The sequence below is a fragment of the Heloderma suspectum genome, chromosome 3 (assembly GCF_057233095.1).
Source record: "Heloderma suspectum isolate Gila_16-S chromosome 3, 16-S_ref, whole genome shotgun sequence".
NCBI lineage: Eukaryota > Metazoa > Chordata > Lepidosauria > Squamata > Helodermatidae > Heloderma > Heloderma suspectum.
Window position 1 is genome coordinate 131764884 of NC_139460.1, and position 25202 is coordinate 131790085.

At 42.9% G+C, this 25202-nt stretch overlaps 1 protein-coding gene across 1 annotated transcript in view; it reads right to left on the reverse strand.

The window, feature by feature from the left end:
• The window catches only part of ATP11A (ATPase phospholipid transporting 11A), a 139810-nt gene extending 116519 nt beyond the window's left edge, over window positions 1–23291 (reverse strand). The window contains exon 1 of the mRNA XM_084844613.1: window positions 22650–23291. Within this exon, the coding sequence (XP_084700739.1) occupies window positions 22650–22688 (39 nt within the window). The 5' untranslated portion in view covers window positions 22689–23291. The remainder of the gene's footprint in view (window positions 1–22649) is intronic.
• Window positions 23292–25202: the final 1911 nt, after the last annotated feature.

Below are 25202 nucleotides of genomic sequence, written 5' to 3' on the forward strand. Positions count from 1 at the left end.
CAAAATAAGCCACCATATTTATGCCGTAGAGGCTTATTCAAATCATGGCCCATGGGTTATTGGAGGGTTGTTTCCCCGTCCAACAAGCCATGCTGCCCGGGTTCAGACAATACAACAAGCCACGCCTCGGCAATGATTATGGAAATCAAGCCACGGTGGCTTATTTTGATAGTGTGACCTAGGTCACTGTTTTCACTTTGCCTTTTTCTGAGAAGGGATACTAGTGGATTGTACATACTGTGCCACCAGTTTAAGCTTGTTACAAAATGGATTTACATGCATTATAGACATTAATTCAGCTGCCAAGATGATGCTAGAACTAAAAAGCAGGCAGGTTTGAAACAAAATTCAAAGCGATCTTGATAGACTGGAGCACTGGGCAGAAAACAACAGAATGACATTTAATAGGAATAAATGCCAAGTTCTGCACCTAGGAAAAAGAAACCAAAGGCACAGTTACAAGATGGGGGATATGTGGCTCAACAACACTACAAGTGAGAAGGATCTTGGAATTGTTGTCGATCACAAGCTGAATATGAGCCAACAATGTGATGTGGCTGCAAAAAAGGCAAATGCTATTGTGGGCTGCATTCATAGAAGCATAGCTTCCAAATCCCGGGAAGTACTAGTTCCCCTCTACTCAGCACTGGTTAGGCCTCATCTGGAGTACTGTGTCCAGTTCTGGGCAACACACTTTAAGAAGGATGCAGACAAACTGGAGAGAGTTCAGAGGAGGCAACAAAGATGATCAGGGGGCTGGAAACAAAGCCCTATGAAGAGAGACTGAAAAGAACTGGGCATGTTTAGACTTGACAAGAGAAGACTGCGGGGAGATATGATAGCGCTCTTCAAGTACTTGAAAGGTTGTCACAGAGAGGAAGGCAAGCATCACTTCTCCATCATCCCAGAGTGCAGGACATGGAACAATGGGCTCAAGTTACAGGAAGCCAAATTCCAGCTGAACATCAGGAAAAACTTCCTAACTGTAAGAGCAATACGACAATGGCACCAATTACCTAGGGAAGTAGTGGGCTCTCCCACACTGGAGGTGCTCAAGACGAGGCTGGACAGCCATCTGACAGGGATGCTCTGACCTGGATTCCTGCATTGAGCAGGGGGTTGGACTCGATGGCCTTGTAGGCCCCTTCCAACCCTACTTTTCTATGATTCTAGGTCATATAGAAAAATAGTAATACCAGTAATGTGTGTTGTCCCTAACTAGTGTTGTCTTTAATCAACTGCTGGTTGGAGATAAGAGCTTTTCCCCACAAGAGATAGGGGGCAAGCAAGAAAGCTGCTAAGTGCTGCTTACTTGTGAGCAGACATGTAGAGGCTTGGTATTTGGGATGCTCTTTTAAAGTGCTGCAGGGAGATTTAGTCCTGCTTATTTCTGAGTAGCCATGCAGAAGCCTTGTCCTGCTCATTTCTGATTATGTTTAAAATTCGCCTTACCCACTTTACCCACAAATGGAATGTGGCCCACAAGACCTTTCCCAGATTGGAATTCAACTCCCATGCTGAAAAGGGTTCCTCATCCCTGCTCTAGGAACTTTTCATCACTTCCTGCTCACTTCTGGTGTGCAACTAACAAAGAGATAAGGTGCACGAGGGGGAAATAAGGTATCAATTTGTAAATATACAGACTACTACAAAAACCCTGTAAGTCTTTAGTGCTACAGAAAAAAACTAAACCTATATAGGCTATCTTGAATTGAAGGAAGAAACATAAAACGATATCAAAAGCTATTAACTTTCAAACCAATTTATAGAAGGGGAGAGAAGTCTGTTGCAGCAAAAAAACAGTATGGAGAGACTTTAAAGATTAACAGATTAATTGTGGCATGAGCTTTTGTAGAATGTCAATTTCATAGTTTGCCAAGTGTATACAGAGTAATAGGGGAGTAAGTACGTACATGTGAAAAATAGTAGTTATTAATAGTGGTCTGTGCCATCTTCCACATATTGAAAGCTACACTTTCCAAAGGCACAAGAACTGGGTTTGAAGTATCTGAAAGATTATGAAGAGACTGTATTTGGATTTTAAAATGTCTTATTGCTAAATAACTGCAGTGAATCACCACTTCTGAGTCATATTTGCTTCAAAATAATTAATATTTTGTTAGACACAGCTTTCAGAGACAACGGGTAAAATTTCACATTTTGCTTCACTGCACTAACGAGCAAGTTAGCTCAACATCACTTGGAACCCGAGAAGGGCAACGCTAAGCATATCAGCAGAATCTTAGTAGCTAGCTAAATGCTTTAAAATGTTATTCATTACATTTTCATCTAAAGAATTAAAGAAAAACTTTTTACCATGCTCAATTTATTTCAAAATATAGAATGAAAAATAGCATGAAGATTACATAAACTGTATCCAATATATTGTCGGTATGCAATATCTAAAATATATGTTTTTAAAGGCTACTAATTAATTTTTTTAACTCATCTCTAGAGCTTTAGCAGATGCGCATTTCAGGGGATTTAAAAACCACATATCTTGGCAACCACGCAGTGGAAGAACCTAATTGTCCTTAATCCTTTATTTAAAATAGGTTAGATGAAATCCTCTTTTGAATGAAGCAGGGAGATTATTCAGTGCCATCAGGAAATAGAATTGCTACTACTTTGCAGCTTAATTATTCAACTCTTGAAGTGAAAAAATACACTGCTGACAGATTTTGGATAAGATTTGGAAAATGTAAATGAGGAAATAACTATATTACATATACGCACAGACAATGCCATAGTTCAGGCCTCAATGAAGGAACACTTTATAGATCAACATCTGTGGCTTCAATGCAATAAAACAAAGTGTATTCTAAATACTGCCCATGAAAAGTAGGAATAACATGACATACAGTCTTTCAAAACCAGGGGTGAGGCAAATTCAGTCAGGTTTTCCAGTAGAAATACAGTGGAAGAACACACCTATTAAACAGGTTCTACCACATTTTGCAATGAGTAGATGAAATCCTGCCTCATTGAACAGTTCCTGTAATGTTTTTAACAATATTCCAAGTGTTTGCGTGTCTTAAAGTAAACACACACACACTTATTATATTAGCTATTTAACCATCGTTGAAGGAGATCCCACTAGATCAAAGCATGGAAAATCATTAAGATTAAAAGAAGAAACTGGTATCTGTCTAGTGCTGAGAAAAATCCTTGGTTTGTCTTATCTAAATGAATTGTTGCCATGGCAATTAAAGCAAGAGAGATAACAGTATTATTGTGATACTCTGCTTTGTAATTCAGGCTGAACTTCAATTCAGTTGTCACTTGACAATTATACCAACAGAAACATAACATTATCTTTTTATCCTGTTCCATTATCATTACAGAGGCAATACCTACAAAATAGATTTTGAGTAAAAAGGACTAAGGCTACTGCAGACTGAAATACACTTATTTGTAAGGATGTGCCTGTGAAACCAATGAGACTTCTTTCAAGTAAAATGTGCTTGGGATCTGGCACCTAAGTAATATTTGAGCAATATCCTGCCACATGACGAAATCCAATTCCATAAGAAATAACAGGACATTTGCCCAGCCATTCCCATGTGGTTGCTTTGCTCTTTTTTAAATGCATAAACAGAAGAGAGAAGTAAATTCAAATTTTCTTTAACCACCACTACAAAAAGTCTCCCAATATCTCTTTATCACATTCATTCTAGTTAAAGACATTTTAGTAGTTCTGATTATCACCTGTGTGAATTGTTTTCAAATACCTTTGCTATGCTAGTCCAAGTTTACAGCATAATTTTTCAAAACCTTTCTTAGGTTATAATCCTATAACACTTACCTGAGAGTAAGCTCTATTGAGCACAGTGAGACTTACTTCTCAGTAAACATGCTTAGTATTTCACCGTTACCACCCCACATCTGATGGGCATGACCTAGTGTTCCCTATGGGAAAGAAATTTCAATTCTTATTAACGTATTAATACTTTAAATTAATAATTTCAAATAATTTCAATTCTTATTAACTTATTAATCAATTCTTATTAATATATCATAAATATAAATATTACTGGGAGGGGCTAAGGTCTGTGTTGAATCTGTGCAGTATGAACTTACCAAATGAAAAACTAAATCAATTGAATGCCTAAAAAAAAAAAAGGTTCTAGCAATATAGTACTTCTTTAAAATACAAAATGCAATAGAGCAGTATTTTGTAACCCATAGCAACTAGATTGCAGGACATAAGAGCCTAGAAATAGACTTATTCTGAAACTGGCATATGTAGCCACAGACCTGTATCTGCTTGTTTAATGCAATAAAGGGCTTTTTTTTAATGAAAATAAAATATATATTAAGTAGATGCCTATCCCAGGGAAAAGTCAAAATCTATCAGAAGTTGTCATACAACTAAGGCTGCAATTCTATGCACATATATGTGGAAGTCCCACTGAAATGAGTGTAACTTCTTTCTAAATAAACATGAATTGGATTGCACTGCAATTGTCTCAGGCCTCAGACCCCTCAAAAAACTGTAACCAGAACTATAAACTACTCCAGGGGGAAAAATAAGTATGAAATATATAGTGCGACTAATTGAACAATATAGCTGACATTTAGAGAGACAAGGTTAACAGAATACTATTAAAGTCCCCTTTACCCATTACTTGCGTGAAGAGGGTCCCGTATGTTGAAAAGGGAAGCAGAGCTACATTGCTGGCTGTTATCCCAATGTCATATGACTTTCCTGGCCTCTTCCCCTAATGTCCACTCTTCGGGCCAGTTCGTATGACACAACAGTTCATCGTGGGTCAAGCAATCCACCATTATGAATATGAAACTCCGACCAGGGGTTGTTGGGGTGTGTGTGGAATTATTTGAGGTTTAAACAACTCTTGCATAACTCACAGTCTGTTGTAGGGTTATGTGAGGGTTGTTTAACCCTCGCATAACCCACAGTGGCTGGGTTTGCACAACAGTACAACCCCCAGTTGGGAGTTGATTATGCAAAATGGTGCCTGCGGGTGCCATAACTCATCAGGGGTTAAATAACCCAGGGTGAGTCCCAGGATACAAATCATAATTGTGACTGAATAGCTTTTAATATTTACTGAGAGCCCATCCCAAATCACCTTCTTTTACATTTGAGATGGCTTTGGCAATGAGTTGTCCATCCCCATTGTTTTTTGCCTAGAGTGGCTATTGAAGCCACCTGAGAATCCTTCCACAGCCTCCTTGTGTTTTTGTTATATCAGCGATGACACCCTTTTGTGCCTTTGAAGCTTTCCTCTAAATAGTATAAGAGCTCCAAGCTCTTGTAGTGCTGTGTCATATGTTCTGTGCTGCTGAAATCACTAAAAGCCCAGTCACCCTAGGCAGCACCTTTTTGCTGAAATCACTGGTGCCAATTCACTAGATTGGTCCCACACAACTGAAACCATCTTGGTCTCCTGGGTTACCCACTACTGGCAGAAGTTCCATACAATTTTCAAAGCATAACAAACTGTGGAGTCCCATGGACAAGCCCAGCGGGAACCGTTGGAAGAGCATGGGACATTGCTGTTCTGTCATTCCTCGATATTTTGCCCACGCTCACCAGAGCCTGGCCACTTAGGTTCTCAATGCAGGCAGAGACCCATTGCAACCCCTTTTTAAATGGACCTATTTTTCCTTCACCAGCTGAGACTCAGGCTCAAACTTCAGCTTCAGGAACATATTACTTGAATCCAAGGAGAGGTACCTTTGCCGTTCTATCCTATTTTCAGGAAGATCTTGAACAAATTGTAGCTTGCTCTCTGTGCCCTCTTTTCTATGGTGTGTGTGTGTGTGTGTGTGTGTGTGAGAGAGAGAGAGAGAGAGAGACAGACAGACAGACAGTCTACTTTTAGACAGCATTTGGTTGGAATCCCAGACACTGTCCAGCCTTCCCACGACCATCTAGTGGGAAGGATTGTGGTTAGGACTCCTATTTTTCCCTTGTTTGCCCCATTGTGATCAAGCCAGGTTCTTCAGAAGAGACTGGTTTGATACACAGTGACTGATAGTTCCCTTATTAAACGGAGTAAACAAGGTTGGAGTAGCACACAAAATGCAGGAAATTAGTGTGTGTGTGTGTGTGTGTGTGTGTGTGTGTGTATCAGCCTAGATAACCTCCTTCCCCCAGCCCCTTTTGTTACTGACCATGCATCAGGGTCAGCCTGATCACACTGACCCATGTTAGGTCAAATTTATTTGAATCCTTTCTCCTCATTCTTATGCGTTCACCCCAAATCTTCGTCTTTTCTTATCACCGTAGTGTTAGGGACTCCTGTTTGCTTATCCCCAAGCTCCTTGGCCTTAGAAGTCCTGCTCAGACCCACCTGGCCTATCCATGCATGTCTGCAGCCTAGCTCAAGTTCCAGAACCCTTGGTTCAGCCACTGAGAGAACTAAGCAGATTTTCCCACAGCTTGATTCATTTTGCATATGTTTGGTGCTTTTTATGTTGTGTTTATTTTGATTTTAAACTCTCTACCAAGTTAATGTCCCTGGTCAATGAGTGTATGTCTTAAATGCTTGAGTATGTTTAATAAATTCCCCTGTTACTGAAGAAGTGTGTGTGTGTGTGTGTGCGCGCGCGCGCGCCTGACATGGGGGGGCTGGTTTTCATGTTCAAAAGAAACCACTGTGCCTTAAGCCAAGATGGCTTATTTAAAATCACAGTGCATGCCTGGCACATGCAGGGCTTGATTTCCACAATCATTTCCTAGGCACAGCTTGTTGTGCCATCTGAACCTGGCCAGCATGGCTTGTTGGAGGGGGCAACAACCCTCCATTAACCCTACAACAGCCCATGGGTTATTGGAGGGTTGTTTTCCCCTTCAACAAGCCTCGCTGCTCAAGTTTGGACAACATGACAAGCCGCGCTGGGGTGGTGATTATGGAAATCAGACCCCACAATTTAAATAAGCCATGGTGGCTTATTTTGATGGTGCAAACCAGGTCAGTGATTGGGTTCCCTCCTGCAAGACCCATCCCAACTCTTTTTTAAAACAGACACAAAGTTAAAAGGTCCCTTAATTAATGCATATCTTGAAAATGTGCACAAGTTTGTACATGTGTCTAGAGGAGCACATTCTGTAACACTAAGAACAATATCTGAAAGGAATACCTGAAAGTTCAAATTGCTTTCAAAGAGAGCACAGAAAGCACTGAAATACGCAAGACAGGAGCGCAACTTTCAACCACTGCAAGCAAAATATTCTGCAGCAGTACAGAAATATGGATTCAATTCATCTCTTTTCAATACTACAAAGATTGTATAGAACACTCTCTATACAGCTGCATTGCATAATGCTTTCTCTGTTAAGTAGGTGTTGCAACAGCTTAAAATCATGCAGCTTTGAAGACATGCAACTCTCAACCCAGAAAGCCTGGACATATAAAGCTGCTTTTTTCTCTTAAATAGATAAGATCTCTTTAAACAAGTAATCCCCAACTAATAAGGATACTAACCTTAGCCTGGGATTAGCTTTTAATTTAAAATGTATAGATACAACCATTTTCCTGCCCAAATATATAAAGTATGTACAACTGTATAGTTAATATTAACAAAATGGAAGGACGGAAAAGAAAAATCAAACATGTATGATGGCAAAGCGCTCAAGGAATTTAACTCATAACTCAGGAATCCCTGTGTCACACACTTTCAAACAAGTAAATACCACTCACGGATACATATACATCTGCACTAAGCAAACCCGAACTAAGTTAATGTGTGCTTATATGGATGAGAGAGCAAACAGCATTTCTTTTGCTTCTGAATTCCAGATTTTCTAAGGTTATGATATTCTTTTCAGCACAGACTGGGAAAACTGAAGGATGCAGTGGTAGAAAACCGAGGAAAGGTGCCATATAGTAATGGCAAACTGCTGCCATTAAAGAGAGAGAAGAAACCACCTTCTGATTAGCAGTGTCACCGCCAGTTTTTAGATTTCCCACATAAATATTAAATATTTTCTCCACAACCATAATAATAGACTCTACTCAAAGGGGGCCAGTTCTGTGCCAGATTCTGAATTCCACACTTTGCAACAGTACCGCAAATGCATGCCTATGTGCTTACATGCTCATAATTGGCTTTAACTACTCCCTAAATTATAATGAATTCTAGATTTTAAAAGTTCAGTATTGCAACTCTATGTACTTTTCCACTTGTATTTATGATATCAGTCCCTATAATCTTTCCCATTAACAGCTGCATTTTCAACCCTGCATTTTCAACCCACTTCTGCTGTAGCAGGAAGCTAAATGCACACTTGAGAAGTCTTCTAATTTTTTTTACCTTTTCGAAACCTTGGCATGTTCCAGCAAACAAATACTGGAAGGTCTCAGGTCAAAGTAGGAAATGGATGTGCTTTAGAAATGCACACAGAGAGAACACACACCCAAATAAGCTTACTTCAAAGTAAATGCTACTGAAAATACTCATTTTCAAGCAAGTGTTTTTAGAAGTGGGAAGCAAGTGACCAATTCTTAACAAGTTACTAATTAATTTCCAACAGGAACTGGCCTGAGATCAAAATTCCTGACACTGCGATAATGGGAAAAGCAAACACAAAGCAGCAGTAGTTCAAAAGTATAAATTATGTTAGCAGACTATATAACCAAAAGAAGCAGAGCACTTCAAAAGCCATGAACTTTTCAAGAACCTACTGCTGCTTAGAATCAAGAGCAGTCACAATGAACACAGAAGAGCCATCTGCCCTATGCAGATAGAGCAGGCAATTGCCATTGGCTATAAAACTATTTAGCAATCATTTAATGCTGAAATCATTGCACGCTGCAAGGTACATGTTTTCCAAAGATCCCCAAACAGTAAACAGCTGCATATTTATGCTGCTCCACACAACCAGTATAATATGTACAGTCACAGATTATACTATATATAGCACAGTCAGGGTTATCTCTGGAAAAGAAAAACTGCCATTTTAAAAGCCAAACAAACATAGATTTAAACTCAGAAAGCTATAGAATCATAATGTAATAACAGAAAGTAGATAACCTAGCACAAGAGAATTTTGCACAGTAAAAAAGCTGTATGCAAAACAGCTATTCACAACAGACTTGGCAATATCGTGTAGTACAGAAGTTCGACAAATTTTAATTACCGGAAATTCTTCCTAGAAACCCCAATTAGTAATTATATTAGTTGCAGTCTAATATTCTCAAAGCAGACCATCCAATTTTGCACATTTTCCAAATGCCAGATTCTGGTTAGCAATTCACCCGTCTGAGCAGAAGAAATTATTAAATGCCCCAGGCAGGGAGCTTCCCAGACCCGTCTGCCAAACTGACCTGTAACTAGGGATGGGGGAGAATTTCTCCCCTAAACTTCGGGGGGCCGAGTGCCAACGTGTTCGGCCCCCAGAAGTAGTTTCGGGGAGAAATTCTCCGCACCCCCCCGCCCCCCGCACGCCCCCCGGGACGGGACTTACCTTTCCCGAATGTCCCTCCTGGCGGGGGGGCCCGGCGGCGGTTCGTCAGGTCTTCGACAGGGGCAGAGGCGGCAGCCGGTCTTTTGACGGGCTGCCGCCGCTGCCATTCCAATAAAAGTAAAACAAAAAACAAAAACGCCCCCGTGATAGGCTACGTGACGATTAACGTAGCCTATCATGGCTAGATTTGCAAAGTCAGCCATGATAGGCTACGTAAATCGTCACGTAGCCTATCACGGGTGACTTAAAAAAAAAAAAAAAGCGCGTATGGCTAATGGCGGCCCCCATAGGGAGCCGCCATTCGCGTTCCTTATTTGGTCGCTGTAGTCTACGTAAAGATTACATAGACTACGGCGAAAATAAGGGCAACGCTATTTGCATTGCCCTTATTTTCGTCATAGTCTACGTAAAGATTTACGTAGACTACAGCGACCAAATAAGGAATGCGAATGGCGGCTCCCGATGGGGGCCGCCATTTGCGTACGCGTTTTTTTTTTTTAAGTCACCCGTGATAGGCTACGTGACGATTAACGTAGCCTATCACGGCTGACTTTGCAGATCTAGCCGTGATAGGCTACGTTAATCGTCACGTAGCCTATCACGGGGGCGTTTTTTTTTTTTTTACTTTTTATTTTGCGGCCGGGCGAGGCGAGGCGCCTCCTCCCCGGCTTGAATTTCGGCCGGGCGAGGCGGGAAGCCTCCCACCCCCAGCCTGAACTTCGGGGGGAGCAGCGAAGCGCCTCCCCCCCACCGCGAAGCAAGCTGCAAGACCAGGTAAGTGGCTTTCGCGCACTCCTACCTGTAACACATTGGTACATGAATGTGGTCTGTTAAGATTTTTTTGTTCTTATCTATAACCACATACTGTTTATTTAAGTACTAAAGGAGCACTTTGAAGTATCTTTCCAGTCTCAAACACTCTCAAACTTACCCATGAAAGAACAAAAAGAAAAGGGTTGTGGCAAAGTTTTCACTTAAGAGTTGGAAAAACAAACAGAATCCAGTGCAGGGTTTCTCATGCTGAGCACAGCATACCTAATGGATTACTGTTGACCAAACTAAAGTGGAAGTGATTGATCAGAAGGAATATGTGTGTACTTCACTGTTGCTCAGTGCAAAGAACAATTTCTCAATTCCAAGGAGTATGTGGAAGCTATATTTCTAGTGGAAGTGTTTTTTTAAAAAACAGCCTTTGGATATTATTTTGCTTTTGAAAGTAAATAAAGCCTACCAAGAACACATTAGTACTGAAGCACTTTATACATTATGATAAAAGGAAACAGATTCAGCTGCAATCCCAACTGAAAAAAATGTTTCTCTATATATCTAAATAAGCAAGGTTGGCACTGTAAGGCAACAGACTCTCCCCCTCCCCCCAAAGACACCTTTCAGGCCTTCAAATAATTGAGAATTACTTATATTTCCCATATAGGTATTGTACAGTGAAGCTACTCTGATATACTTCCCCTTATGCAACAGTAAAGTTTTCTATACTTTTATAATCTCCGTAGGCCTAGGTTATAGAATATAATGCTTACAAAATCTCTTAAAGAGAAAATTCTTCCTGTCCAGATTCAAAATTTATGTATTTATTTATTAATTGCATTTATATCCCACCTTTTTTCCTCCTGCAAGGAACCTACGGCGGCTTACATTATTCTCCTCCTCTCCATTTTATCCTCACAACAACAACCCTGTGAGGTAGGTTGGGCTGAGAGTCTGTGATGGGCCCAAAGTCACCCAGTGAGCTTCGATGGCAGAGTGGGGACTAGAACTCGGATCTGCCGGCTCTCAGTCCAACACTCTCACCACTATACCACATTGGCTCTCAAATGATACATATTATGCCTGCCATTGTCACACAGGCATTTATGAAGAGGAAAAGATGTGGCCAAACTAATGTATGCAAGATGTGCTGCCCATCTATGACACATGAAGGGGTTCAGTGTTTGAAAACTGAATGTTATGTAACTGAATGCTACTTTTTTCTTCTACAGGGCTGAACTTGCCATAAAATGCAGTTGCCCAGGGGATACGAAATCCCTGCTGGATCAGACCAAAGACCTATCTAGTTCAGCATTCCACAATGGCCAACCAGATGCCTGTGGGAAACCCACATGCCAGTCATGACATGAGGGCAATAGCCTCCACTTTCTGCTAATCCCCAGGCATCTAGTATTCAGAGGTATGCTGCCTCTGATCCTGGAACCATATAAATTGGTGGCCATCTCAAATTCAGTAGCTTAAATACGTGCTGTGTGAAGAAGTGAGATTGAGTCAAGCTGGTTTTGCAAATGTATTTAAAACAAGGAATCTAGTGGCTTGTCAGCTCCTCTGTAACATTGGAGCAGCTCAGGAGAGAGAAAGTAAAACGTCTTAGCAGAATTTCACCCCAGAATCTTAAGGAGAGCAAAATGAATTTCACAACTTTACTAGGCCTTTATTCCTTACCCTGCATGGCATGACTAATGTATCATAGAAAGAACTTCCATTCTTCAACATGATCCTGAAAACACTGTATTAGAAAAACAGATAAGACATTCATAGATAACAAGCCCTGGTCTTTGCAAGTGACTACTCACCCAAGTGGTCTATTCATATGAGCAGCTGCAATATCAGCTTCCATGAGCAAGGATTTTTATTCATTATTCATTCATAGAAGCTGCAATTGCATCTTCCATGAGTATGCTATTCTGACCTTATACTACTCATATGAATAGACCACACTTGAACCAGTAGAATTTGTGTTAGTTGCAGGATGGGAATTTTTGCCAGGGGAAGGCAGGCAGAAAGTACTCCAAATTCCAATGAGTTAAATATATTAATGGCTGGCTGGGGGATGCTGGAAACTATAGGGCTTATTTCTGCCTAAACATGTACAGGATTACACCCTAATCCACCTATTTTAGTGAAATGAGGACTATGGTTATTAATACTATATGGAACTAGAATTTTGAATGGAGGACAATAATAAGATGCTAAAGTGTCATAGAATCATAGAATAGTAGGGTTGGAAGGGGCCTACAAGGCCATTTCTACAAGGTGTGTAGAAAAGATGAAACTAGCACCTAATACATTCAACATGAAAGGAAATATTTAGAGAGATTTCAGCAGAACCTATGACAAGTAAATGATTGCTATTGTTTTGTGCTGATGCAGATTTTTGACAAGGCTCATAGGACCAAATACTTTGGTTGTAAGGAAACCTAAGAAAAGACTGTGGGTTTCTCCCCCTGGTTCCCCCACCCCAAAATGTTTTGCTACCCAAGCATCTCTTACTGTGTTTATAAAGCTATAAACGCAGAATATGTAGTTGTAGTGGCTATACAAGAGCAGGGGTGGGCTCCTAGCTCTATTCTATGATGGAAGGTGGCAGGCTGTATTTATCCTTGTTGCCAAGAATAAAGAGTACTTCCAAGTGTTATTAACTACTAAAAACTAACGAATGCCTCTGATATTCGTGTTTTCTGTAGCTAGCTGGCTCCAGTTCCAGGTTTACTTCAGCCTCAGTACCATGGCTGGTAGACCTCTAAAATTCCTGTAATACAGTAGGGCAACCTTTCACAGTTTGCAGTAGCGAAACTGATTCAGAAGGCAATAATTGTAGATGTCCTGGATACTACCAGAAAGACATAGAATGCAGATGTGTAGATTTTTCCATGAACAATTAAGATCTGTTCTAAGGAACTTCTAACTTCCATGACTGCCAACAGGAAAGCCTAATTGTACATGCAGGGCCACTCAAATGGATCATGTTCTACTATAACTGCCAGTCTTTGCCTATTGATACAATACTTTTGGCTAGTGGTTTTACATTCTTGCATGACTGCTCTTGATTAAAGGGCCACACTACACATTATATACAGATGCATGGAACAAATCACCAACAGCTCTCCCCTCCCCACACAAAAAGCACTGATAGGAAGAGGGATTATTTTCCTTTTGTGGGGAAGTAACTTAAGGGGGCTGTGGAGAACCAGAAAAATGGCAGAAAGGGAATGGATTAAATATACCCCCTACCTCCACGCTGCTTCACATAACCACCCCCAGGATGCTTTGGGGGTTGCAGGAAAGACAGACTATATGATGGCTGTTACACATATTTCTATGCAACAATTTGTTTGGTCCTAAGTAATGAATAACCCCCCTTCATGGATCACTGCCTTGTTGTGGCGAAGGGGCTTGCGTAACTCAGTGAAGCCATAAGCTATGCCGTGCAGGGCCACCCAAGATGGACAGGTCATGGCAGAGAGTTCTGACAAAATGTGGTCCACTGGAGAAGGAAATGGCAACCCACTCCAGTATTCTTGCCAGGAAAACCCCATGGAACATATCACAAGGCTAAAAGAGATGACGCTGGAAGATGAGCCCCTCAGGTCGGAAGGTGTCCAATATGCTACTGGGGAAGAGCATAGGGTATTTCCAAGTAGCACCAGAAAGAGTGAAGTGGCGGGGCCAAAGCCGAAAGGACACTCAGCTGTGGATGTGTCTGGTGGTGAAAAGAAAATCCGATGCTGTAAAGAACAATATTGTTTAGGAACCTGGAATGTCAGATCAATGAATCAAGGTAAGCTGGAGGTGGTCAAACATGAGATGGCAAGATTGAACATCGACATCTTGGGAATCAGCAAACTAAAATGGACAGGCATGGGCGAATTTAATTCAGGTGACCATCATATCTACTACTGTGGGCAAGAATCCCTTAGAAGAAATGGAGTAGCACTCATAGTCAACAAAGGGGTGGGAAAAGCAGTACAATCTTAAAAACGATAGAATGATCTCAGTACGAATCCAAGGCAAACCATTCAACATCACAGTAATTCAAGTCTATGCCCCAACCGCTGATGCCGAAGAAGCTGAGGTTGATCGGTTCTATGAAGACCTACAACACCTTCTAGAACTAGCACCAAAAAAAGATGTCCTCTTCATCATAGGAGATTGGAATGCTAAAGCAGGAAATCAAGAAATCACCGGGATAACAGGCAGGCATGGCCTGGGTGTACAAAATGAAGCAGGACAAAAGCTAATAGAGTTTTGCCAAGAGAACACGCTGATCATAGCAAACACTCTTTTCCAACAGCACAAGAGATGACTCTACACATGGACATCACCAGATGGTCAATATCAAAATCAGATTGATTATATCCTTTGCAGCCAAAGATGGAGAAGCTCTATACAGTCAGTAAAAACAAGACCTGGAGCTGACTGTGGCTCAGATCATGAGCTGCTTCTTGCAAAATTTCAGCTTAAATTGAAGAATGTAGGGAAAACCACTAAACCATTCAGGTATGACCTAAATCATATCCCTGATGAATATACAGTGGAGGTGAGGAATCGATTTAAGGGATTAGACCTGATAGACAGAGTGCCTGAGGAACTATGGACGGAGGTCCGTAACATTGTCAGGAGGCAGCAACTCAATCCATCCCAAAGAAAAAGAAATGCAAGAAAGCCAACTGGCTGTCTGATGAGGCTTTACAAGTAGCTGAAGAAAGAAGGGAAGCGAAAAGCAAGGGAGAAAGGGGAAGATATATCCAACTGAATGCAGAGTTCCAGAGAATAGCAAGGAGAGACAAGAAGGCCTTCTTAAATGAACAACATAAAGAAATCGAGGAAAACAACAGGATGGGAAAGACTAGAGATCTTTTCAAGAAAATTGGAGATCTCAAGGGAATGTTTTGTGCAAAGACGGGCATGATAAAGGACAAAGAAGGCAGGGACCTAACAGAAGCAGAGGAGATTAAGAAGAGGTGGCAAGAGTACACAGAAGAACTATACAGGAAAGATCTTAATGTCCCTGATAGCCATTATAGTGCGGTCACTGAACTTGAGCCAGACATCCTTGAGAGTGAAGTCAAGTGGGCCTTAGGAAGCATTACTAACAACAAAGCTAGCGGAGATGACAGTATTCCAGCTGAGCTATTTAAAATCCTAAAAGATGATGCTGTGAAAGTGCTGCACTCAATATGCCAACAAATCTGGAACACCCAACAGTGGCCCCAAGACTGGAAAAGGTCAGTTTACATTCCAATTCCAAAGAAGGGCAACGCCAAAGAGTGTTCAAACTACCACACAATTGCGCTCATTTCACATGCCAGCAAGGTGATGCTCAAAATCATACAAGCTAGGCTTCAGCAGTATGCGAACCGAGAACTACCAGAAGTACAAGCTGGGTTTCGAAGAGGCAGAGGAACTAGAGATCAAATCGCCAGTGTTCGCTGGATCATGGAAAAAGCAAGAGAATTCCAGAAAAACATCTATTTCTGCTTCATTGACTACGCTAAAGCCTTTGATTGTGTGGATCACAACAAACTGTGGCAAATTCTTAAAGTGATGGGAGTACCAGACCACCTTACCTGTCTCCTGAGAAACCTGTACGAGGGTCAAGAAGCAACAGTCAGAACCAGACATGGAACAACCGAGTGGTTCAAAATTGGGAAAGGAGTATGACAAGGCTGCATATTGTCACCCTGCTTATTTAACTTATATGCAGAGTACAACATGAGAAACGCCGGGTTGGATGAATCACAGCTCGGAATTAAGATTGCTGGGAGAATTATCAACAACCTCAGATATGCAGACGATACCACCCTAATGGCAGAAAGCGAAGAGGATCTCAAGAGCCTCTTGTTGAGGGTGAAAGTGGAGAGTGCAAAAGCTGGTTTGAAACTCAACATTAAAAAATCGAAGATCATGGCATCTGGCCCCATCACTTCCTGGCATATAGAAGGGGAAGAAATGGAAGCAGTGACAGATTTTACTTTCTTGGGCTCCAAGATCACCGCAGACGGTGACTGTAGCCATGAAATTAAAAGACGCTTGCTCCTTGGGAGGAAAGCTATGGCCAACCTAGACAGCATAGTAAGAAGCAGAGACATCACCTTGCCGACAAAGGTCCGTCTAATCAAAGCTATGGTTTTCCCAGTAGTAATGTATGGCTGTGAGAGCTGGACTATAAGGAAGGCTGAGCGCCGAAGAATTGATGCTTTCGAACTGTGGTGCTGGAGAAGACTCTTACGAGTCCCCTGGACTGCAAGGAGGTCAAATCAGTCCATCCTAAAGGAAATCAACCCTGAGTGCTCATTGGAAGGACAGATACTGAAGCTGAAGCTCAAATATTTTGGCCACCTAATGCGAAGAGAAAACTCTCTGGAAAAGACCCTGATGCTGGGAAAGATTGAAGGCAAAAGGAGAAGGGGACGACAGAGGATGAGATGGCTAGATAGCATCACCGATGCAATGAATATGAACTTGAGCACACTCCGGGAGACAGCGCAGGACAGGAAGGCCTGGCGTGCTATGGTCCATGGGGTCACGAAGAGTCGGACACGACTGAACAACAATGAATAAACCAGGACAAATTGAATCTTCTTCTGAAGCTAGAAAACATTGCTTCCCCAACTGTATACCCAACTTTTACTATTGTTGCTTGTTATTTAATTCTTAAACTAGTGATTACCCTTCGTGAAACTCACCCTTACTGCTACTGTTATGTAGCAAGAAAAACTACTTAGGGCGCAATCCTATGGGGATAAGCAGCCGCCTCTGAACTCGGATGTGATCGCCTATCCAATGCAGGGCAGGAGAAGCACGGAGGGGATCATCCCCCCTGCATTTCAGCCACCCTGCATCTGCGGCTAGACAACCAATTTTGGCTGTCTAGTCGTGGGAAGGTGGAGCGGGGGAGGAGGCTGCTGGATGACACATAGGATGTGTCGTACCAGCATTTCCGCCTTCCCCACCCCAGAACGCCCCCTGGAATGCCCCGTTTTTGCTGAATGCAGAGCGCAGGGCCATTCCAAGGGGATGGGGAAAGGTCGGTTCCTGGAAGCCCACATATCCTATGACCATCTAGCCACTGACTAGCAGCCATAGGATTGTTCCCTTAATTAAACGGAGGTCATATGCTTGCAGAATTATTTCAATGTTATCTTATGCATGTCATTCTTATATTAATTACTGTTTTGTTGTGACCAATGGCTGAAACACTACATATTTTTAATTACATATTTAATTGAACATATTTTCCTTTTATTTTATAACACAGCCAACAGTTTTCTCCCATGACCTGTTACCTCTTCCTTGCATTCTTCCATTTGTTTCCTCTATTATATATAAACAGATCTGAATTTTTTCTCAAGCCTACTGCAAACAATGAAAAGCAAGAAAATTAATTTGCAATCAAACTATTGGTGAAGAAAATGTCCACTAACTTTAATGTTTAAAGATTAGCTATCTGTTAACCACTTTCCCTGTTACACTTGCTGCACAATCAATCCAATATCACCTGCATGGATCTCTGAAAGTCTGTTTCGACTCATAGCATCTCATTTCATCCTAACCACAACAAAGTATAAGTAGTTGCAGCTACATTTGCTCTTCCAACTATCAACCTTTATATTGCCCACTTGTTGGGGGGTGGGTGGGTAGAGAGGAACCTGTCTTTTTTGCTTCATATATACCAATTAACAAGAACCACCATCTTACAGATCATGCACTGCTATTGCTATCCCTACTTTATCTGTGAACTGGCCACATGAACAAGGGAGTTGAATGTAAACCACATGTTCTACCATTTCTAGCAGATAAAGTAATTGCCTCCACTCTGTTCCTGTGAATCCCTAAAGCATTCAAAGTATTCCACATTTCTGGTTTATCCAATATCCATTCAATAGGAACAGCAGCTGGAAGTTTAGAACAACCTCTTGCATGCTAATGCCGTCACACCAAGCACAGGAAGTGGAGTGGGAGGTGCAGTGAATTGCACCACTCCCCCTGCCCAGAAGACCCACCGCCACTGCCTCCAGGGATTGCTACAGAGCACCCTGCCAACCACACTCTTTCCATGGTGTTTGCTTCAGCAGGAAAACAGGACTGGCAGGGTTCTCTGGAGCAGCAGCCCACTTGGGGATGCTGGTGGGTGCTCTGGAGAGCCCCACCAGTCCCACTCTCCCACTGGGGCAAATGCCACAAGTGAGAGAGCATCTGGAGTGGCTCTCTGGAGCAGCCACCTGCCCTCTGTTTTGCTCTGAAATCCTCTGAGAGTTGCTTTCAGCCAACTGTCCTCTGGCTTGTGCTGAGAATCCTCTCAGTGAGAGCTGGATAATGAATGGGTGGGCTCTTGGAAGAGCTGTACCGGCCAGAGAGCCAAAGATGTGGTGCTAAGGGGAGGGGGGCATGCAATGAGTGATGAGGTGTAGGGTGCGTGACATGGTGTGGGCGGGACACATGATGTGGTAAAGGGGAAGGGGTGGAGGGACACCTAATGTGGTGGAGGGAAGGGGGCGTGAGGATGCAGCAGGAAGAAGGGGTGTGATGCATCACCAGCAACATGTGTTCTTTCCTGCCTCAGTCAGCAAGAGAGCATGCACCAGGGCTGGTCAGGAATCCTGGGAGTTATAGTTTAAAACATCTGTATAGCACCAGAGAAAGTCCGGGCTAGAGTGCTGTATCTGTGCTAGAGAAGCCTGGTTCAAATCTCAATTCAGCCATGGCATTTACTGGACGACTTTGGGCTAGTCACCATCTCTCTACCTAACCTACTTTACAGAGTTGTTGCTAGGACAGAATGGGAATAAACCTATCTATGCTGCCCTGAGCAACTTGGACAAAGAGTGGTTTTACCTGTGACTACTTTTGTATGTACAAATGTGGATTGTGCATCTACAAATGCACCTTTGCCCACCTTTATCTCTGCCTCCCCTTGTCTCTTCCTTTCCTCCTTCTGTTGTCTTTCCCAAAGTCTATTCAGACTGTAAGATCGATGGGGGGCAAGAACCCATCTGCTTTTTCCTATGTAACTCTGTACACTGCCACATACACTGATGGTGCTGTATAAATAATGTATCAGCTCAGTAAAACATGCCACTTGCTTCTGCTTGGAATGTGTCTATTATGCTAAATGTCAAACATAACTCTATACCTTATCTCTGCACAAGCCATTTTAAAAGAAATGTTTTTGTTTGTTAGCTCTTCTAGGCAGCTTGTAGAATTCTAAAAGCCAGCTTCAGTTTACTCAAATATATGACGGGGCTGAACAATATGCGAATCTTCCTTGAAATTAAATGGCTTGAGTATGTACTTTGTATCCCAAATCCTGTCTGGTTAGGCCATACCCTTTTGGGGTGGGGCAACTGCTCCAAGTCTCACACATGGAGGTTCTTCACTCATGGAGGGGGCAACATTAACATGGATAAATAAGTATTGCCACATTGTTGCCAATTTTTTTCTCCAGAATCCCACTAATTTGAGTTCCATAAGCCTAAGGGGTGGGGGGTGAATTACAAAGCAAACTCTACTATGGGATAGAATGGTAATGACCTTTTGCCATGAATTAACTAAACTGAACGCATCTTAGAAACACAAATTGTACTTGAGGGCTGGGACATCACCAATTAGACTGAATTTTTAGCACTGGAATTAGCTACTCTCACACTTCATCAACAAATATCGTAATTGGTCCTCCCCCCCTGCTTTCTGCCTTTGCTGGATGAATCAAGTGGCCAAGCCAGACAGATTGCCTGAAAGAGATCATTCCAAAGTCAGCTCTGGGTTACTATCAATTGCTTCTGATTGACTCTGTTCCTGCTTGGGTTCTTCTTGGCAGCTGCTTCTGCCAGCAAGTTTAGCTTCAGAGTGGCTGAGGACAAGCCACTGAGGCCTACTCAGCAGTCTGCATCCACTGAGGTGGGAGCTAGGTTAAAACTGATCTTCCTGACAGTGTGGCAGAGTTATTTTTGCATTGGTCCTGCCCTATTTTGTAGACACTATGTTTCCCAAACTGTCACGGACAGGTAGCGGAGTGTCTCCACAACACTTGAAAGCAGAGCTGCCAAAAGAAAGGCAAAGACACTTTAAGCATCAGATTATAACCCACAAGCCCTTTAAGCAAAATTTGTTCATGTTTATGTCGCTTGACTTTAAGGGAGCCAAGGGCCCCATCCCAATACTTTCTGTAGCAGCAAATGAGTACTTAGTTGAACTGTATCACCTGCTAATTCAGCCTAATACCAATTCGGCGTAACAACAAACACTGCAATTGTATGCAGACTTACTTGGGCATGAGCCCCGATGAACTCAGTGGGGCATACTTCTGAGTAAACATGCATAAGTCTGAAAGCACTGCAGCTCAACATGCCAGTTAAAAATATTTAGGACTAGGATGTACACCAAAATCTGAGAATTTTATCTCAACTGGTCTGTGGATTGAGCTGTAATTTAAGTTATATTCAGGACTGTTTGTAGTTCCACATGAGAAGTATATGGTGGTAGGTACACAAATCAGCTTCCCCAAAATTTCATCCCTCTCTCTCTCTTAAATTAAGTTTAGGTGAATTTAATCTGGCTCTTATATTGTGAGGGTGCCTGGATAAGATTTCACAGTGGTTAGGGGCAGCAGTTCTGTATCCCATATACCTCCTTGCCTCTCCCCATGACTAGCAAAACCAAAATAAAATTATCCAAAATAGTAACACTGATAACAGTAACTGAATTATGCAATATAAGAAAAAAGACGGAAATTAGTATTATTTCCATAGGTTGTACACAGGTCACAAAATTAAGTTTTTGCCACAGAATTTCATTTTTTTTAGCATGTAATACACATACCCCCGCTTATGTTAAGGACTAGAACCTAAAAGAAAACCCAGTATGATCAGGGCACTTCCCAAAATATTAAATAAAATCTGATTTACTAGCCTTTGCTTATGTTGACTTCCTCTATTATTATTATTATTCCATACTTGCAAGTCAAACATCAAATACTACTTTGCATGCGATTTTTCTACTGATTAAGAAAACACACATTGTATCAGGGTGCTCAGGAAAACATGGGCAAGTAAGCAATGGCTGCCTTCTGGAGACAATAATGTATAATATGCCTCAAGGGCTTTTTGTTTTGGCCTCAGCGCAAATCATGAGACTATCAAACTCATGACTGATCACTTACTGGAAAGCTTCAGGAAGAAGGGGAGCTTGTAAACAGTACCTAAACAGACAGACTCCAGAGTCTTCTTAAATACACAAGCATCATAAAATGCGCATATCTGTCAATCTGTTTACAGTGTGTTTTTTTACTATATATTACTATATGAAGAAGTTCATTCTTGATAAAGGCATGATATGCCTAACCAAGTGCAGGATAAAGCACAAACTGGCACACCAATTCTAAAATACTCAGTGTTGGCTTTCAATGGAACTTATTTGCCAGTATGCGTACCTGGAGATAGAGCCTTACACCCCACTCAAAAAATATTTAATTGGAATGAACTTCCAATACTTTGAGTAATTATTCTAAATGTACTTTGCTGGAAGTAAACTCCACTGAAGTTATAAAGTCAAAACTAAGTCATTTTGGACATACATCCATGCAATCCATTTAGGATTGTGTGAGGGTTTACTGAAATTATCCACCTGCTCATCATCTGTTGCTGTTCTTCAATGACAACTGTTGAGATGGTTTTCTTAATTCAATTTAAAGTTATTTAAGAAAGCACTGGCAACACATTGCAATTAATTTTAAGAACTGCTAGTCTATTGCTAGCCCCAAGTATATTGCTAGCCCCAAGTATAAACTACAGTGAGCAAAGCTTACGTTGAAAAGAAATGTTGATGGCTACACTGTGCCTTTCCAAAAAGAAGTGGACCCACTGCTTATTCCATCAGTTCAAAATATTCTTTATCCTCCAAATGCCAAGAGAAGTTACAAGCGGAAGTCCTGCAGTCTGTAGCAGGAGAATGAAATCAGGGAGTTGAAAAGGTAAATGCGTTTAGAATAGGTTGAGTTCTTCAACCTATTTATTTCAGCTGTAGATCAGACACAACCTCTAGGAATAGGAATGAGAAGCATCGTAGGAGGGTCAGACTTTAACCCTTCCTCTTTATCTCTCGGGAATCTGCAGGGGTGGAGGAGAGTTTATCTCCCCGGATCAAAATTGCACAGACGGATGGAGGAAGCGCTCTTCTCTGCACCTTTGGGATTTGACAGAATTGGTACGCCGTGGAATTGAGGGGACGTTTAGAGGCTCCGACGTTCTCGGTAAGCGGGGCCAGTTGCCAAGCCTACATTACATGGGAGGTGCTTTCACATTAAGAACAAGCGAGGCAGGCTGAAGCGAGGCGTCCAGATTTGCTTTGGCGCGCTAAGCAGGACGCACAGCTCAGCCTGGTGAAGGAAGGCAGCGCCGAGCCGCCAAGGGGGCCGGGTACTACTTACGTATCTATTAATAAGAGTCCTGAGGCGGCTGCAATCCATGGCGAGGCGACTGGCAGCTGCTCAGGCGGGTCTCAGCCTCCCCCTGCGTCGCCGCCGCCGCCGCCTGCTCCTCCCGCGGGCGCAGGCTCCAGCCAGGGGGAGCTTCTTTCTACCTCGGCTCGGTCACACTTCTACCGCCTACATCCACGCCGGAGTTTCCGCCTCATGGCAGCCGCAGCAACATCCCTGCCCTGCCGTGACCTGCCGGGGATTCTTGGCGAGCGATTCTCGTCTCTCGCTTCTGCTCAGTCATGCGTGCGCCAGGCTGAGGCGCCGGGGTTGCGTCCCCATGCGCGCTCAATCAGCCGTCCCTGAGCCTCCGCGCCGACGGCAGCTCGCTACGAAGGTGGCGAAGGAAGAGGCGGCGGCGGCAAGGGGGAAACAAGAGGCAACTTCGCTGGGAGACTTGGGCAGGCAGCAGCAGCCTAGCCGGGATGTCTCCCTCCCTGCGGGTCTTCAGGAAACTTCCCCTGCGCCTGGCCGCTTCCCGCGCAATGTGGCTCTCCTCGGCTGGCTCCCCACGAGCCCGGCTCGCCCGTCCGCCGGGTTCTTCTCACTCGCTCCCTGATCTTTCCCTGCTTAGCCAGTGCGCTCACGTCATGCGAGCGGGCGAGCATGCGCGCTCCGACTTCTTCAGAACACACCCCTTCACCGCCCCCCGGGTTTGCACACCAGCGCGTTCGCCGGTGAGCTCATTAATACCTTGAGCCGAGCCTGGGCTTGGCTTGACTCATACAAGTGCAACGACTGCCCCCGGCAAGGAGTGGGAAGGAGAATCTAACTCTCGTTCCCCCGTTGACTAATTTAAACCTCTCAAGATGGGCGGGAATGCTGCGTGGAAAGAAATGGAGAACTTGAAAAGCCTTTCCCCCGGTATCTACGCCCCCAAGAGACGGCTCCTAAACTGCACAACGGATTTGCAGAGCAATCCTACCTCAAAGCGCTCTGGACGAGCTCCCTGTCGACGCTTTGTTGTTGTTTTGTCATGGCATTTTTAGTTCGAAATAAAGTTTTTTTTTTTTAAAAAGGAACTACTAATACTGTACTGTAATAATAATGTACTAATAATACTGTACTGTAATAATTATGTACTAATTATTAGTAGTACATAATAATAAATCAGGCTGTTGCTGCCCGGGGTGTGAGGTAATGAAATTATTGCGGGGTGGCATTCGAAGACGGGCAACGCAGAATTCGGAAGGAGACACTTGCCTAGCTGTACCTTTGTTTAATCAAGCACTGCGTGCTTGATTAAACAAAGGTACAGCTAGGCAAGTCCTACACACTTTTGCGCCCCCCCCCCCCGTCCGATGAACCTTTGTGAAGGAGTGAATAAAGCAACTTCCGCCCAAATCCAAGAACTTACAAAAGGGGGGAAGCTAAAAGTCTCGATTTATTGGAAAACTCTGCTAGTAATAAGGAGGGACGAAAGAAAAGTAATGAGAGGATCCGGCTGTTTGTTTCTTGGGATCTCCGGTTTTCCCGCACCTGCCTACAAAGATAGCGGCTAGTAGGTGACTGCTGCCTAGGACGCAGCTGCAGGGAGCAGAGGGGACGTCGAAGCACCGAGATGCTGCTAGAAAGCCCCATGAGAAGAAATCCTTGTGGCACCTTGAGAGTTCTATAAACGAGAGACGGGAGCTGCCGTCCTCTACCCACTTACCTGGGAGAAAGTCCTATTGAACTCAATGGTATTCAGATTTGAACACAATTGGGCTTACTGCTGAATAGAATATGTACAGGATTATGCTGTATTACAGCTGGCTAATAAGATGTGTGTTAGGGGGAGGAGAGAGAGTAAACGTTTTACTGGAACCAACTTCTGATGCTGTAAGAATGTACGAGGTGTTAGACTGACACACAACCAACCCCATAGCAGCCACAATACAAAGTGGCTAATTGTGAGCTGGAAGAAGAGAGAGAGAAGTCAGACACTAATTGCATGTGTGTGTTCATTACTTCAAATAGATTCAGCACAATAATTCCTTCCCCCAACACACAAAACCCCTCAGACATACAGTGCTTTAAACAGGAGGAAAGGTGGTGCATTTCAGGTCTCTCCTTCCCCCATCCCGAGCGATTGTCCTTTGTATTCAGTGACAGGCACTTCTTTAAAGTTTTTAGTACAACATGCAATTTTGATGCAGATATCAGTGGTTTTTCCTTCCTTCCTTCTCTTCTGGAGGAAGCAAAGAAGTGCTACGGATAAGACTGAAAAACCTCTTATTAAGCTAGGATGTAAGGAGCTGTCCAACATCAGGCCCTCGAATTCAATTCTGTCAACCAAATATTGAATACAGCTCCTTAGGCCAGCCTTCCCCAACCTGGTATCATCCAGATGTTTTGGACTTCAAATCTCATCTGCCTGAGCCAACATGGCCAGTGGACAGAAATGCTGGGAGCTGCAGTCCAAAGCATTTGGAGGCCACCAGGATGGTGAAGGCTGCCTCACACAATTTTAAAAACAGAGAGAGAGTTGTGATGGGGGTGGGGGTAAGGCCACATACACACATC